At 39.7% G+C, this 18,140-nt stretch overlaps 1 protein-coding gene across 5 annotated transcripts in view; it reads left to right on the top strand.

Moving 5' to 3' along the window:
• The window catches only part of RALGAPA1 (Ral GTPase activating protein catalytic alpha subunit 1), a 205,992-nt gene that overhangs the window by 10,379 nt on the left and 177,473 nt on the right, over positions 1-18,140 (top strand). For all 5 annotated transcript variants that reach the window (XM_019551375.1, XM_019551376.1, XM_019551378.1 and 2 more), the window contains exons 2-9: positions 5,551-5,661; positions 6,850-6,899; positions 7,850-7,907; positions 8,421-8,464; positions 9,517-9,694; positions 11,176-11,291; positions 11,709-11,847; positions 17,420-17,628. In XM_019551375.1, the coding sequence (XP_019406920.1) occupies positions 5,551-5,661; positions 6,850-6,899; positions 7,850-7,907; positions 8,421-8,464; positions 9,517-9,694; positions 11,176-11,291; positions 11,709-11,847; positions 17,420-17,628 (905 nt within the window). The remainder of the gene's footprint in view (positions 1-5,550; positions 5,662-6,849; positions 6,900-7,849; positions 7,908-8,420; positions 8,465-9,516; positions 9,695-11,175; positions 11,292-11,708; positions 11,848-17,419; positions 17,629-18,140) is intronic.

Below are 18,140 nucleotides of genomic sequence, written 5' to 3'. Positions count from 1 at the left end.
AGCCCATAATATGCTGTGTGCACAGCAAACCACACGGACTGGCCACACAGACTGCACACAGGATAATGAAGGGGGTGTGCTGGCTCCAACATGGCCAGATCCAGACCAGTCCCAGAGCTAGTGCATAGGGTCAGTCCAGAAGGCCACTGTATGTCATGTGCACCCTGTGCTGGCAGCCACGCTCATTTCTTTCATTTAAATGAACTTGAATTCTTTAATTTAAAAGAAAAACCTTACAAATTAAGAAAAACTTAATACAGATTTGGAGGAATAAAGCCAATAAGTGTCTTCTTTTTAAGGAGAAGTTGCTTGTACCCCACACAGTGCTTACTAATGACTAGATATTAGCAACTTTATACCAATCTTTCAGTTACAATTTATTAATTTAAAATAAAACATAAGATTGAGTAATTTAATTTTTAAAAAGAAATTTGTGGGGTTTATTTTCTGCTAAAGTGCTCTGCTATGTTTATGCTATATAGCTAAACATATTAAAGTGTTTTTTCCAAGATTTTTGTAAAGATGTTGTGGAAGCTAGATTTTACCACAATGGATCTATTTTGCTACAGTGCAAACCTTCCATTCTCTGAATATACAAATACATTTCTCCCCACCCCTCTCCTGGCAGACCTTTCTAATTACAGTAAATTGTGCCAGGTCTATTTCTGAGACTTCCTTTCCATTACAGCATAAGTTTCCAAGAAAACAAGAAGTAAATTGGTTTGTTAGAAATATGTAGCTTCAGAAAAAGGGTGCAAAAAATATCTTTTCTGAAAACAGAGTTTTAACCTAAACCTTAATTCTTACATTAATATTTCATTGTAATTTCTATAACATCCAAAACCAAGACTATTTTCTTTCTTTAAAAACAAAATATTAAAATCTTATCCTTGTCAGACAGTCCTGGTGGACAACCTCAGCTCTAATGTTATGTTCTATATATTGATATTTTTCTTGGCAGTATAAGTAGAGGGTAAAGGGGTAAATTTTACTTCTAAATGCAGCATTGGTGACAGTGATACTGGAATACTGTATTCAGTTCTGATGTCCCTATTTTAAAAATGATTTTAAATAATGGAAGAGAGTGCAGAGAAGAGCCATTGCAGTGAGGGCTGGAGAATATCTTGTGAGAGAGTTAGTTCAGTCTGCTTAATTTTATCAAGAAGGTCAAGGGGTAATTTTCATTTTGTGTACAAGTTAACTTCTTGAGGTGAAAATAATGGATTGCCTAAAGGGTTCATTTAGCTCTTTGAGGAACAAGAGTCACCAGCGACTGGACAATCGCTAAGTTCAAATCAGAAATAAAACATGAATCTTTAACAGTTAGGGAAATTATGCCTAGAAAGATGAATTGTTGTCCCGTCATATCTTTAAAATGAGCCTGGATGTCCTTCTGGAAGAAATGCGTTAGTCAAACAAAAGTTGTTATTGAGCTCAGTACAGGTGTAGACATAAAATATTTAGGTCTATCTTATACTGGAGGTAAGGCTACATCACAATTAGGCCTATGAGTACTAAAACTGCCATTCCCTATTCTTAACCTACTCTAAAAACAGCAAATTACTTTCTCCAGGAATATTGGTCTGAGACACAAAATGAGTTTACAACTTTCGTTATCAGCACACCTTCCCATCCTGTACCAAATGTCTATATATTTATCCGTGATTGCAAACGTTCATTTCGTTGCATTTGAGAGCATGTTCAATTGACTGCATAGTGACTGTTCATGGGGCCTGCTTGTGTGCAGCGAAGTTGTAGGATCAAAGCCAAATGGGAGTGTCCTCCATAACTCTTGCAAAAGAAGATGGCTTTTTATGAAGAAAGTTAAAGAGCTCTCTTTGCATCTTTGCATCATTCCTCTTTTTCCATTGTATGTGCTATATCCAAAAATGTTTTTATGAAATTCAGAACTGTTAGTTTGTATTTAGCAGTTTAATAACATTAAGGCACAATTGAATTGTAAAAATGCTGTGATGGGATATAGTCTTGAGACGCCTGGGTTTATGGTAGCTATATGGTTCTGACTAAGGCACTTGTTAGTTGAAAGATCTTAGAAATTGATTCCTAGATGTTTTTTTAAGAGAAGCCTGAAGCAAAAGGAGAGAAGTTGTATACACACTAGACTAGAGTGAAGTACAGCATATGGTGGTGTGACTTGGGTTACTTACCCTAGGATTAAGTGCAAGTTTCATTTTGTACTGCACATTTCCTTATCTAGACAAGCCTATAATTTGCCTCTTAAGAACACAAGATGAACAACTTTTACATATCCAAACAACTGTAAATCATGAGTAGTGTTCAGAAAGGTTGGGAGGGTGGGAATCAATCCCCTTGTTGTTTTGTTTTGCTTGCCTCCTGACATTTTCCCCATCCCTGGGAACAAGCATGAATGCAGAAGTTGTGCATGATCATTCTGAGGTGAAAATGTAATCCTTAACGCGCACACATGCGTGCGCGCGCGCGCACACACACACACACACACATATTAGTAGCAGAAACCTCATTTATCCTTTCCCTGTTCCTTGATGTGTAGAGAGCTGCCACCGTGTTTCTTTCTCTTGCTCGACAGAATGGGCAGTCATTCCATTCCTCTTATGTACTTCCTACAGTCTTTTCCCCTACTGTCACTTAACTTAGACCTATATTTTCCTGCCTTTACCTTGTGACTCTTACTAATTACATCTTTTCTGTCTCCTCCTTTATATTGCCCTGTATCCCTTCCTTCTGTCTCCTTCTTGTCTCTTCTGACTCCTCACAGCTTCCTGTCCAGTTTCCTAATGTATTTCCCCTCAGACTATCCCTCTGGTTTCATTCCTGCCTCCTCCTTTTTCTCTTTGACTTCACTCACTCTTTGGGTTATTCTAGATAAAATTGCTGACAGTTTTGTAAAACCATTTATAAGGTTCATAGTAAAGTTGCAGTTTAACAATAACATAGGCACTGCTGCATTGGAAAGAGGAAGTGATACTGCAAGATTTTAGAGATGCTCGGTTTGTACAATCATACAGAAACAAAGGAGATCAGTGACTGACAACTATAGCAGTATCTCCCTATTGAACATTGTCAGGAAAATTGGCACTTGCATCATGCTCCTCAGGTTCTTTTATGTAAAGACTAAAACCTATCCTGAAAGTCAGTGCAGTTTTTGCTTGGGTTGCTCCACCATTGGTATGGTATTTCTGGTCAAGCAACTGCAAGAAAAGTGTAAAGTAAGGTTAATATCACTGTATATAGCCTTCATCCATCTGATGAATATTTTTGGTGCAGTCAACAGACAGACCCTTTTTACTGTTCTAAAGAAACTGGGTTATTCCCCCCCCCCCAAACTGTTGTACATCATTTGCTTATTACATCAAGGTATGGAGGCAACTGCAATGTATGAAAACAAAGAATCAAATGCCTTTGACATCAACAGTGGGGTGAAACAGGGTGTGTCTTAGCCCCCATGCTTTTTAACATCTGCTTTTCATTCCTGCTTCTTCGTGCATTCAAGGACGTCAATACTGGCTTTTCTCTTCAAACTGGACTAGATGGAAGCCTGTTCAGCATCGCACAGTTTAAATCAAAAACCAAGGTGAAAGACCTGATACTGAAATACTTCCTATTTGTGGATGATACAGCCTTTGTTGCCCACAGTGAATCTTTCCTTCAAAATCTCTTAGACAGATTTTTGAGTCATGCTGGGAGAGCCTATACCCAGACATCACTCTGAGGATAAAACTCTTGGTGTCATTGACAGTTTTGGCTATTTAGTTCTGTGGAGTCCTGATCTTCAGACTGAACTGCCTAACAGAATTAGAAAAGCAGCTAAGCATTCTGGGCTATTCCAGAAACGTGCATGGAATAACAACAAACTATCAGCTAAGGTGAAGATGCAAATCTATGAGACTTGTGTGCTATCTTCCCTGCTTTATGGCTTAGAAACATGGACTACATATGCTAGGCATATCAAGAGACTGAACAGCTTCCACATGAGGTGCCTGCATACGATCCTGAAAATAAAAGTAGGAAGACAGAATACCAAATTTTTGTGGTACTGGAGTGCTCAGGACTGACACACTTAGAAACCACTATCTAGTAAAGGTGGTTGTGATGGACCAGCCATGTTGGGTGGGGAGGAAAGGGAGGACACTGTATCCCCAAGAATGTTTTGTATAGCAAGATTTGAGACCTATCTAGAAAGCGTGGTCACCCTCTATGGCAGTACCATGATGTGTGCAAAAATGACTTGCAGTCATTCAATATCAGTGTAGAAAGCTGGGAGGGGTGCACAGAATCCCATCCAGTCTGAAGAGAACATCTGGCACCAGATGCAGATCAACGTGAAGTGGCTTTGATCCAGAGCATGGAAGCAAAGCAAGAAAGAAAGCAGCATGCTGTAAACTTGGACTTCAACTCAGACAACACGTGGATCTGTGACATTTGTAACTAGCTGTGTTTCTCTTGATTTGGGCTTGTTAGAAACAGATTCATCAGGCCTCTTATATGTACACCACAATCCAGAGAATCAATGGCTGCCTACACAGATCCTGTCCGGATAGAAATATTATTAAGCATTGGCCATGCTTTGCGCCATCCTGTTGGACAAGTAGCAACAGTTATTATTTACCAGTTTATCAGGACTTGCATAGTTCATGGATGCAAGTAAAGATTTATGTTGTAACTTTCTTTAAACAAAAGAAATAGAACATAATGTGTGAGGTTGAGAAGGACTCTTAATTAGGAAATTATGGTCAGAGGCAAACATTTAATCAAGGAGGGCCAGGTGTTAAACAGTGAAAGATTGTTCATTTACACGTACAAGCCGTATAAACAGCCTCACTATCTTTCCCTTTCTCTGTCTTTTAAAAAGAGAAAAGACTTGATGAGTGACTAGGCAAGGGACAGTCATACCATACGAATACTTAAGATAGAATTGATAACAACACACAACTGGCATGAACACCACATGCCTTCAGAGGCTGGGGGGGCACAGCGAGCTCCCACAGACGGTGGGGCTGCTGTTGGCAGTGGGAGCGTGGCGGTGGCAAGTGGGGAGCTCCTGCAGGCAGCTGTGGCAGTGGGAGGCGGTGGCGAGCGCTGACCGTCAGTTAGCAATCATCTGCAGACGCTGCCAGCAGCAGCAGCAGTCATGGACCACCTGCAAACACCACCAGTGGAGGTTGGTGAGTGGTGACTGCCTGCAGGCTGGTGGCACCTTTTCACAGGGGGTGTACCGCCACACTCAGGGGCTGCACATGTATCTGCATGCACCCCCTATACATCGCCAGTGATGGCTGGGGCTCAGGGCACTACCGTAATATAAGTAATGAGGGAGGGGGGATAGAATGGGCAATTTTTAATAAACGTATTGAGGGGAGTTAGAGGGAAGAATCAGAAATTTTGTCAATTTTTTTTGCCCTGACTAAATAAATGTTGAGTACTTGAACGATACTCAGCTTTGTTCATGGAAATGATACAAGATCTTCAATTTCTATATTAAAATAATCATTTTAATGATATGACTAAATAATTCTGAGAAATGAAAATAATCTTCTGTTTATCTTGCAGAGAATGCAGATTCGATTGACCTCAAACAGTTTTTTGACCTCCACTTTTCACATATATACTACGTGTTCTTTGAAAATTTCGTGACTATTGAAGTAGGTCTCAAACAAAAAGGTAATAATTTCAAATTTGATATTTGAAATCTGTAAAACATACAGATTTCTGGCAATCGTGCTTGTTAACACTTTCAAGCAGACAGGCCCTTGAACATAAATGCTGCAGTTAGTTGTTTGGGGCCCTTCATAAGGGTGGAGCAATTCAACACATAAGTAGCAGTTGCACCCTTCTTGATCCAGGAAGAGGAAAGTGACTGCTATTCAGAGAGGTGGGAGGACAAAGTCTGTGTATTGTATGGCCTTGCTGATTTCTGTTTTGTAATAGCTATTTTACAAGGTGAGGATCTGCAGATTGTAAAGCTGGCTGTTCTTTGGTTGTTGTTTTTTTTTAATTCAAGAATTCCTGACACATACATTTTGCAAGTGTGCTATAATTTAAGATGAAGAGTGGGATGGGTCTAAAAATGTATTGCCTTTACATATTCTATTTAAATTCTCGATTTTTCCTTTTATAATACCTCCATTTTAGAGATTGCTATAATAATCTGCAAGAGGGAAACTTATGAATTAAAACTACAAATGTTTTTATGTTAGTTTCTAACATAAAGAAACTAGCCCTTGGGTCAGAAAATTTGGTGGCAGGGGAGCAGTGTCCATTAATATACCCCATCAAAGTCCCAAACCCCAAGCCCCACATGGCTGGTTAGAGCTGGGCTGTGCCCCATTCCCCTGGCAGGGCCAGGCCATGGCCACTTCCTCTGTACCTGGAGAAGTGCTGGGTTGAGGCTGGGCTACACCCCTTAGCCCTGTGGGGTTAGGCCATGCCACCTTCCCCCCCGCAGGGCCAAGTTGGCAACACCCCCTTTCTCCACGCTGGGTTGGCACCAGGCTATTTCCCCTTTCCCGTGTGAGCTGGATTGGGGCTGGGCTGCACCCCTTTCCCCCTCCACATGGCCAGATGGTGCCCACTGCACCCTCCGTAAGCACTGGATCGGGACTACCAGTCAGATCTGCCTGTGGACAAATTGGGCACTCTCCATCTACCTCGAAGTGGAGGGGGGTGGGATTTTGAATACCACTTCTCTATATCATAAATATTATTTCAGAAGAATTAGGTTATGATTTTGTTTTTAATCAAACTTTTTGCAATGGCAAGAATGAGAAATCTATTTCCAGTGGCTGGCAGTGTGGACATTTTATGTCTTTAGAATTTGTCCTTAAATTATTTTTTGTGAATTCTTTTTAGGTCACAAATCCCAGAGGGAAGAACTAGATGGTATTCTTTTTATTTTTGAGGTAAGATGATTCGAACCTTTTTATATATTTTTATAACTCTTATGTAAACAATAGTGATATAACCATCATAAGAATGACTTCCATTAGCACCTAAAATATTTCAAATTTACATGTATTCACTTCTTTTGCCTGAATCTAATTCACTTGATGTGCATCTATATGAAAACAGAATGTAGAGTAAAATTCCAGAATATGCAAGATGAGTTAATCTTGCACTTTTTACAATGAAATAGCATGTCTTCTGGCAAGAACCTTCTTTACCTGCTGAGGAGTCAAAGAATGTTTTTAATTGCTGGCCAAAACTCCTACAGAAGTGAAGTTTGCAGTTAACATTCAGTAACTGTGTGTATCCCTTCAAAAAAACTTCCATTCAAGCAGCTTGCACTGATTCAGAAATTAATTCAATTTCTGATTTTCCTGTATGTAGGTCAGTCCCTAAAAAGTTAGCATTTTTTTCTTCTCTGTTCATGAAGACTCTTTTGTCAGACCAGAAATGAATTTTGCGAGTTCTCTCAGCCCTTAATTGAAAAATAGAGTTCTAAATCTCAGATAAAATACAAGCTATTTTTACAATGTTGCACTGAAGTTAAGTAATTCATAAAATTACTTGGCCTTTCCTGTCAGGTTTCATTAACTTTGTATCAGAGATGTCACTGACTGAGAGTTTGCAGATAATTCTGCATAGTCTTTCAGCAGAAGCAGAAATTCCCAATAAGGAAAACAAGGAAGAGAGGAGCATGAAAGCATAACACCATGATGCCTTCTGAAATTGTGAATAAACAAAAAGAAAAGAAGTCAGCCCCCCTCTTGCACATTTGCACATCACTTTTAAATGCTATTCAGCAGTTGTATTATCAAAGAAGATTGCATGCAAGTTAATTTGTCTTAATGTTTGATGCTTTTATTATGTGACATTTATTAACCTAGTTTATTGTATTTTGTTTCTGTAGAAAATTTTACAACTTCTTCCAGAAAGGATTCACCAGAGGTGGCAGTTTCATAGTATTGGTAAGATTTTATCCAGAAAGGAAAACATATTTATGGAAATCATAGTTTATAAAACTATTTTATATGTAAAAGTATCACTGGTTGACTTAATTTTAATTTGACAGTTTTATTTGATTGGTACTATTTACAGTGGATAATAATTATTCATCATTTACATGGGCTAAACTAAGGAGACCCTTTCCCTGAGCACTAATATTTTTTTAAATTATCTAAAAGTATTGGATCATAAACAGTATTGTACAAACTACGTGCTTTATTAGCAAAAGAATTAATGACTTTAGAAGCATTGCCATTTCCACTTGATTTATATTACTGATTTATGAGGAAGGTATAAAAGGTGATTTTTCTTTTTCTTCTGGCATTGAGTTGATTGCCAGGGGATTGCAAGGTCACCAAGAGTAAGTTAGAGGTTGCCAAGGACTTGTTCAAAAGGTGGTATCAAGTCTGACCGAGAACTCTGACATGTTAAGTTAAATACAGATCAAAGAACAGTTGCATGTATTTTCTTTTCAGGTTTGATTTTAAAGAAGCTCCTTCATACTGGGAACTCCTTAAAGGTATACAAAAATACATGTTTTGAACTTTGCACTTTAAAGGGGGACTGCTGTGGTGGGGGGAAGGTATGTGTGTGAGGGTTCTTGGAATAAGTATTGAAACAAAAACAGTGAGACTAAGTTGTTTTATTTATCTTCTGCTCACTTGTATAAAATGAGTCCTAAGCAGTGATTTGAGGAAAAACCAGTGTTATGCTTAAGATAACATTTATATAGTTTATGTTTTTATTATTGCATACAATAAGATTATCCATTCCACCAGTTTATATACAATTAGAACATAGTTTAAAAAGATGCAATGGACAGTAAAACGGGAATTCTTTGACTTTGTCCTTTATTCTTTGTGCAAATACTGCAAATACACTTAGGGACAGACTTTAACTTATTAGTAGTATTTAAATTGTTCTGTTACTAGAAAGATCTATTTTGCTCTTATTTCTTTAAATGTAAAACAACAAACAAACAAGACCACAAATAGTAATTAATCTGTTTCATTCTTCCCACAAAAAACATATTCTGCTCAAATGTAGGGTCTGACACCTCCTCCCGATGACAACTGCAAATCTTATAAGAAGAAATTGCAGTCTAGCAATGGCCTTTTTTGGAGTTTTGTAGATTCAATGGAGGTTTCTAGGCCAAAAGAGTTTTTTATTAATCTCAGAAATGGGGAAGTTCAAGAAAGTCTCACTGCCTATGTCTCTATCTGTATGCTGGTATCTTAGTTCTTAAATGCATGCATGCCTTGTTTTAAATATAGGGGAATTATTGGATAAGTGATTCTCAGTACATTTCCCAGGTGATTTGCCTAGAGGAGAATATAGATGCTATTTAACCATCCAAACAAGGGTTTATCTGACAAAGGAGAGGCTTCTCAAATGTAGTTCTTAGAGTATCTGGTACATGTAAAAGATCTATTTTTCCAATAGTCTGTTGATGCATAATACAGTCATAAAAGCCAGGAGGCTATCAGAACATATGCCAGCTGATTCATTTATTACTGCATATGCTTAGTATGAAAACTTTACCTAGTTAAAAAAAGTTTTTCTCCCTTTAAGATACGTCGAGAAGGTGTGCGTCTTTTCCTTTTGTGGTTGCAAGCACTTCAGAATAATTGTAGTAAAGAACAGTTGTGGATGTTTTCCTGCTTAATTCCTGGGTTTTCATCACCACAATCTGAATATGGGCCTCGAACACTAGACAATCTCATTAACCCTCCACTTAATGTTCAAGAAAGTAAGTAATTTAGTAATATTACTCAGTTCTTTATATATTCCTATTCCTATGGGTCAAGGGTGGGCAAAAATTTGGGCCCAGGAGCCACACACAGTTTTGGCAAGTTGTCACAGGCTACATCAGCACTCCCCTCCTTTCCTCCCTACCACAATACATCACCAAAATTCTCTGTGGGAAGGGGCTGTGGGTGGGTGGGAAGAGGTGCTTGGGAGCAGGATGGGCAGGTGAGGCTGGAATCATGGGGCAGGGACAAGGGGTGGTGACTGCACAGGCCCAGGGCCTGGGGCAGAGCTGCAGTCCTCTGCCTGCCCGCCCCTGCCCTGTGGGGATGTGTGGGAGGGAGCAGAGGTGGGGAAGGGTGCTGCCTGGGTACTTGGTCCCAGGAGCTGGCCAGGGTTGTGGAGGGGGGGCATATGCAGCAGGGCTCGCCCAGGTGGTGCAGTCCATGAAGCTTCACATGGGGATGAGCTGTACACAGGGCAGCCAGTGCTGCATTCCCACCCATGCCTCCTAGCCCGGCCCTGGCCAGCATGCAGGCCAGCATCCAGTGGGGCTGCTCAGCTCCCCTTTCCTCTGGTCCTCCCCCTGCTGCACCATTCTGAGTCGGCAGAAAGCTTCAGCCAGGTGCCTCTTGCCCCTGTGCACACAGCTCTTGGGGTACTCCACATTGTTGCTGTACCTTGGTTGAGAATCACTACCCTATGAGAAGCCAGACTGACTCAGTTCAAGGCTTGGCTACATGGCTCCAGCACCTGCCCCAAAGAGAGGGCTCTGCCATTCAGGGGGGTGGGGGGAGATGCACTATTCTTTGCTTCTACTTCTCTGTTCCTTGGGATTAGAATGGAAGGTTTTGAGGCTGTGCTGTAGGTATGGGTGCACCAACAGAGATTTTTGGGGCTGATATTTAAGGAGGTATATTGGTCAATACCAATCCAATATACAATACAGCTGCCATCAGCTGGTAAATTCCTTATGGTGAAAGGAGTGGGGGGAGGGGGGTGCAGATTAACTCCCTATGGTGAGGGAGAGGACAGGGGCAGGCACTGCAAAGCGGGGGAGGGGGTGGCGGGTGGAACATGGGACGGATGCACGGCTTGTGGGGTGAGGGGGCTCCCATTGCTGCTTGCACCCTGGGGGGGTGGTGCCCCCGGATCTGTGTGGTGCGGGGTGGAGCCGGAGCCGGAGCCGGTGCTGCATGAGGCTCTTCTTGCAGGGGGCTGGGCACAGTTAGCTGTGGTTATAGTTTTGCATGTACTTCACATGAAAATGTAAAAAGTATGAAAGAGAATATATAGTTTTGAGCAGGTTTATGGACCAAACTTATTTCCTTTTAAATTGTCCTGTAAGAAGAGTTTTTCATTATTGTCCGTCCCTACCCCCTCTTTTTAAGAATCATTTTAATAATCATTGCAAACAAAATTTGCTTTAGGAAGCATCATATTTATTGATGAAATGTAATTATCTTTTTTACTTTTGAATAGCTCAAGTTACTATAGAGGAAATTACTCCACTTGTCCCTCCACAATCTGGAGACAAAGGACAAGAAGATCTTACAAGCTACTTTCTAGAAGCACTTTTAAAATACATGGTAATCCAGGTATGTTCTGTTGGCAGACAAAAGAAATGCGACCTTTTTTAGTATCTAAATAAGTATCTTGATGAAGCAAAGCCTTAAAGTTTTTCCTCTCTGTATGTCATTTCTAATCGCCCATAAAATTGGCTGGTTGAGACATTTCCAGAATTAACGTGATGCATACAGTCTAATTTGAATATTATCCATTTCATGAAATAAATAATAAAACTTAATTTTGTTCTCCATTTAAGAATAACTGGAAAATATATTTAAAAAATTAATTTATAAAAACTAAAATTTCTTTAGTTTTTATAGTAAATTCTTCTAGTATAAAGAACAGAAAAATTCTGAAGTTTGATGCACTTAGAAATTATTACTGAAATATATATAACGTGTTAATCTCCAAATCAGTTTTAACATACTTTTTTCCTTCTTTAAAAGGTTAAGAGTTTAGAATGGAAGAACAAGGAAAACCAAGAAAAGGGATTTTCATTTTTGTTTTCAAATTTTAAGAAATACTATTTGCCTTATATTTTCCCAAACATCTGTAAGGAGACCAGCTTGTATAACCCTGTACTTGGTAAGTGGTATTTCAGCATTATTAAAACCATTATATACTCTGTAGTAATGCATCAGTATAATCATTTAACTTTTCTTTTGAGTGATGCTGCCCAAGGGAACTGTATTCAAAGACAAAATTTTTCTTACTCTTCATAACTGTGGTACCTATCTATAGTAGACTTAAATTTTATTCAGTTAACTTCTATTCATGAAACACAATCTGTCCTTTTAATTCAAGTTTAGATGTTTATATTAATTGGTTTTTTATTTAAACTAACACTTAATTGTTTATTTTTTTTCATTTTAAGCTTTTAATGCAGCATGCATTATTAATTTTTAATTTACATTAAGGGAAAAAAAGAGTTTTATGGGGCCAAAAGAACTGAGCTGTGTTGGTCTTTGGGTGACAGCGATGTACTTGTGTAGATCTTTTCAGTATTGTATTCCACAATATTTTGTAAAACTTCAAACCAAGACAAGTTAAGATAAAGTGATTGTATCACTTAAAACCTGTGCATCCCTGAAACAAAGGTTTAACATAAGCTAAGCTTGCCATGCCTCCCTTTTTGCTAGAGTTTTAACAGGTGTTATAACATTGGATTGGGATAGTTACCATGACTTAACTCACCTTTGAAAAATTTAGGTCTGTACTGTTTCAGCTTTTGTCTGTGTGGGTTTGCATTCATCCACATAATTTGCTATAAAATGATAATTTGAGGTTTGTGTCGGCAGAATAACTACATAATCCCAAGTGACAAGCCCTCACTTGCTACAAGACAACTGGCATAACATCAGTATGGACACTATCACTTTCATTTGAACTCTTAAGTTGAGCTGATCCTGAAGCCTAACCTTTTCCTTTAAAAGTCTCACTTTGTTTGGGAAATCTTTTTCTGCTCATCCCAATGTGCAAATGGACAGACATAGCTTTCTATAGAGAAAGTTGGACCAGAATTGCATGCTTCTTTCTGGAGCAGGCGCAAGATACTGGCTCCTTTAGACTGTGGATCAAAGGGACGGTGTAAGCACAGCCATAGGGAAACTTTAGAAATGGAAATGTGTACAAAGAGATTGAAGAGTGGATGCTATTCAAAGCATCTGTGTGTGTGTTTTGGGGTAAAGAGGGGCTGCAAGTAGCACCAAGCAGAAGATTTCTTGCAGGGCTACTGTAGGGCAAGGCCACAGAGCAAAAAGTCAGGAGGCACTCTCCAGCAAGTTGTCCCTTGTGTCAGAAGCTTCACACCATTTTAGGGATTCCCTGCAAGAGCCTGAACAAGGAAATTGAGGTGCACAAAGAAGATAAAAACACTGAGAAGAGAAATGCTGAGACAGATGCCACCCTATTTTAAACAATCAGCTGCTATTTCAAACTCAACTGGGCCAGCGCTGGTCCTAAATGACTCAGAAGAAAGCAGTGAGGAAAGGGCCAGGAGCCTTGGTAAGTTCAGTAAACCCCACCCCTGCTTTCCCCAAATGCTTGCTTTTCCTGTCTGACTATGCACATCCCTTCTCCCTCTATTTTGAAGTAGTGCCTTTTCTCATGAACAAGGACAAAGTAATACATTACTGCAAGGCCATTTTATTTGGTAGACTTGCATAATTGTTTCCATCAGTCAAATTTAGATATTGAAACCCATTGCTAGAAAGTACAGTTACCAAATCAGAGACTTAAAATTTGATTTGGAAAAAAACTACTGTTTATTGTAAAAAAAAACCCCCAAAAACCTAGACACCCAGGTCAGCAGCACTGTAGCGGAAAAGTTTCCCTGCGCAAGTTCAGCTGCAGATAGCACATTAGGCCAAGCCTTTTCTGAAAAGGTGGGTTTGCAAACAAAATATAAAGCAATGAGTACCCGAGTCCCAAATAATAATTGACTCATGCCATGTTGAGGTAGGTGAGAGACATAGGGATGGGGTATCCTGAGCTTCAGAGTCCAACATTGCTTCTGGCAGGAGCAGCTAGGTGGTATGGCTTGCTTGTAAATCCTTGTGAAGTCCATCTGTGTGCAGGTCAACAAAGGTCCCTTTCTGTGTGCCTGTGGGGCAGTCTGGAAATTGTTGTAGCAGGAAATCTAATCCTATTCCTTGAGAATACTAGGTAAAGCTACTTTCTTTCCTTCAACAGGATACCTTTGTACGCCTTTTTTAACAATTTCCATTGCAGTACCATCCTTATCATCACTAACCCTCTGCTGAAACCACAACTACCAAAATGATTCTTTGTGTGTTTTATTTGTTTTTCTGGCCCATTGATCAGTTCCAACACACTCCCTCAGAAACAGCTACTCAACTCCCACTCCTCATTTCCCATCTCATTGGTCTAGGAGCAGGGGGGAGGGGTAAGGAGCTTTAGTTAAAATGCCCCTACTCCATTTTTAAGCATGAGAACACTGGTACATGACATTCTGGAGTGCAATAATTACCACGCTCCAGCAGATTCAATTAATCAAGCCTGCTTCAAAGTGCTGTAATTACAGTGCATCAACTCATGTATAAGTGCCAATTGATTTTACGATATTTTGCAACTAAGTTCCAGCACCCAGGAAGTAGTGTGACTTTTTCTAATCTGCTCATTTAGAACTTTTATAGGAAAAAAAATGCATAGAGTTTTTGGTCATCTTTTTTTTTTCTTTGTGTTAGCACTGTAAGTCTAATAACTTCTCTGTCTCTTTAAATCAGCATCTGCAGCTGGATCATCCTTGACATCCTACAAAAAGTTGTGGAACCCCATGCCCTGTGGCCCATCCACTTCGTCCTATGGAAATACTATTTGCAAGGAACTGAACACCCTGTCCAACCCAGGGAGGGCAGTACCACCATCCTCAAACGTACTTCCAAGATAGAACTGCAAGAACTGTAGGCAAACTTGGAGTCCTCTCCCTGAGAACTGCATGTTTACTACAGTAGTCTTTAAGCCATGCACTACTAAGTTTTACTGTTCTCAGTATTTAAATGCCACTTAAATGGGTTTTACTATCATATATGGTCTGCTGAAATGTTTTTGCATGATGTTTGATTTGTTTGCACTGAATGAAAACACTGAAAGAATCTTGCTCATTGCACAAATAAAATCTTTAATTAATTGTTAAATTTCTTTCTCTGTTCAAAACTAATAGCCAATAAAATGGAGGCACTAAATGACCACCCCGCTTAGCCTTTTAAAAAGGCAAAACTGCCTTTTAAAAAAAAAAGTGTGGTCATTCTTCTGGACACATCACTGTAATATTTTCTTAAACCTTTACTCAGCTGAACAGTGAGCTATAAATAATTCCCTTGTATCATCTAGCTGTTTGAATTCAGCAATCTATCCACCTCTACCTACTATCCTGTTGACAAGGCTGCCCCTTTTGCTTACCAGATAGTAAGCAGCTTACAGCAGTCAGCAACAGTAATGGGGAAGTTTGGCTTGCTATTCCTGGCAGCTTTTCTAATGTCCAAAAGCACATTTGACAGTCATTCTACATCGGTGTAGCATCACCTCTTCCAGATTGCCTGTATATGCCTTTGAGCCAGGGGAGCAGTGAATATACTGTGTCCCCAAAAAGAGTTATTGACATTTCAACTGTGGCAATAGGAATGTGATATATGGGGTAGATTGTCCCTGCTTGAAGCTTCTGGGACAGGCTTGTGTTCCTGAATGTACAAAGGTCATGTACTTTCCCTCATCAGCCAGCATTAATGTCTTGGCTACTCTGTGATCTCAGTGTCTGCATAACTGGAGAAAAGGTATCCCCTGGTAATGCACAATCTGGGAGTGAGACACGATTTGGAATATACATCCTTTCTATTTTTTCCTCCTGGTTTGGGAAACCCATTGCTTTCTGTCGTTTCCTGCAACTTATCTAAAGTCATGACCCCTCTGTAGGAGAGCATGGTTAATGGTTTTGTACACATTAATGATCATGGCCCCAACTGTGTTTGATGCCAGGCTGACTTCCCACTGATTAATGTGTCTGGTATTACAACCTTCCATGCTGATCTCCACCTGCTTTGTAGCAGTGAGAATAAGTTTTATTCTTGTACCTTTGCACTGAAGAACTAGTGCAAGTTTGGCATGCAACTTCAGAAACATAGCCCTCCGTGTTCAGAAGTTTTGTAGCCCGTGCGGATCCTCAGATCTTCAGCACAGTGCAATCCTGATTAAGAACTAGTTTCTGAAGCTCAGAAATGACTGTTCAGGTCAGTGAACAGCTGTAAAGTCACCTGTGACTCTTTCTGTGAACTCTGCTAGCATTGATTGTTTGCCCTCAGATATTTCTGAAGCATCTTTATTGCACAAAAAGCTGCTATTTAAATTACAGCAGTATAGAAGAAACGGTACAACCTGTTCATGGGTCTTTCAGGCCATCCTGCAGCCTCTTTAGTTCCAGATTGATGGTGGGGCTAGAAGCATGAAGAATTATTAAACTTTAAGCTGTGCAAACTAAATGTATCACATAGAAAAAATAGCCTTGTAAAACGTTGGCACTGGATGCCAGAATTCTTTTGTTATAACATCAACCTCTGGTAATGCGCTCTTCAGTGCATTGCACAGAAAGTGGTGCTGGGTGCTAGCGCATAATATACTTCACTTATGGTTTTTGCAGGTGGGGATTGTGTAGCTGCCAAGGGCTATTCACACTCCCTGCAGTGTAGTAGTCAGCTGCTGTCCCCAACAAAACTTTCTAGGGTCCACATGACCTTAGGACAAAGCCTCTAATGGTGTAAAGTGGTTGGGGAGATGAAATGCAAGCTGCTCACACATTCCTTCTGTACACACATTGAGTAGCAAGTAACTTTGCACCCTGGGTGGTGGCGGTAGTAGCAGCCTCCCTTCTTGCGCCCCCTCCAAATTGACACCTGAAGCTCATGCCCTGCATGCCCATATCTCTGAATGCTACTGCCAACCAGGGCTGCTGTTCCAACCTTCTGGTAAAGACAGTGACTACAAAATAGGGATCTTTCTTCATTTTATAAAGTTTGCTTCAGCAGACCACTTGAGTAACTGCAAACACTTTTCATTTTTAAATGGAAGATTGACCATGTCTTCTCATCATTTAATGAAGGTGACTTGATTACTTGGGCCAGATTCCAAATTGGGTAATTATAGTCTGCCTATTTAAAATTCCCTTTATTGTGGCAAGTAGAATGGTGCAGTTGTTTTGCTGGTAGCTGTGGAAACACAGTTCCTGGATTTCTTTCCACATGTAGGTATGTTTCAATAATGGACCATGTAGTTTCTAAATATAATACCTTACTTTTAAAATAGCTTAGGGATTCATCTGGATAAAAATTATAGTTCATAAATTAAACTTTCTTCATTAATTGTTACTTTGCCACCTAGAGCATAAAGTTGCATGTGTTGCTTCTTTCTCGAATAGAAAATGTTTACATCCTTCTGAACCATTAATCCACTGTCTAACCTTGTGAAAGGTGCAAGCTTTTTCAGATGTGTTCTGACTTCTCTCAGTTATTGACAGTGTCCATCTCAGCGGATTTTAGAATTGATTTATGCACTCGTAGGAGTTTCAAGTAGTTAAAACCTGTATAAGTGAACTGGTATTGGAGAGGGCTTCCCTAGATTCATTTTTAATGCTTTATTTTCTTTACAGAAATACCACAGATGAGACCAAAGCCCCACTACATAATGATAAAGAAAGATGCTGAAACCAATGAAGCAATATATTGCACAAAAGAACCTTTTCTTAAGGCTCGTGTTATTGTCATTCGATGGTTGGTATCTTTCTGGCTTGAGCCAAAACCTCATGCTGGACCTCATATTCCTGGAGTAGAAGGTGAAAATGTGCCAAAGAATATTCAGGTATCACTAAACATACATTTCACGTGTTTTTTTGTACATTTTGAGGTTGGCTGATTTATTTATTGAAATCTCAATGCTGAGATATTTAACCAACGTAAGCTCCTTTTACAGCTTTCACTAACAAAAGACGAGAGATTTAGGAGAGTCTCTAGACCTGAATCCAATTTCAAAGGGTGTGCCTAATATTTAAATATTGTTTTGTTTTGTACCAGAGTGAAAACATAAAATGTTACTTCCATTTATGCTAATAAAAAAACTGCTTTGAATAGTACATTGCTGGAATACGTTTAGGCCAGGAGCTGACATTACATTGTTCCCAGGACCAGCTGTACCTGTGTTTGTCCCAAAAGAGAAAAGTCCTGAAATTTGGCATGTGCACACTTCACTTTTTCAGCCAGGGTTTGAGTGGCTGAATGCACTGCCACTTTTCTGCCACTGATTCAGTGATGTAGTCCCAGGACAACCATTCAGATGTACTTTGCAGGGCAAACTGTTTTAGCACTCCTTGTCCC

This window comes from Crocodylus porosus, unplaced genomic scaffold (genome assembly GCF_001723895.1).
Source record: "Crocodylus porosus isolate Cpor-Errol unplaced genomic scaffold, CroPor_comp1, whole genome shotgun sequence".
NCBI classification, from domain to species: domain Eukaryota; kingdom Metazoa; phylum Chordata; order Crocodylia; family Crocodylidae; genus Crocodylus; species Crocodylus porosus.
The sequence above is the reverse complement of the archived record's forward strand: the minus strand, read 5'-3'. Positions and strand labels throughout refer to the sequence as shown.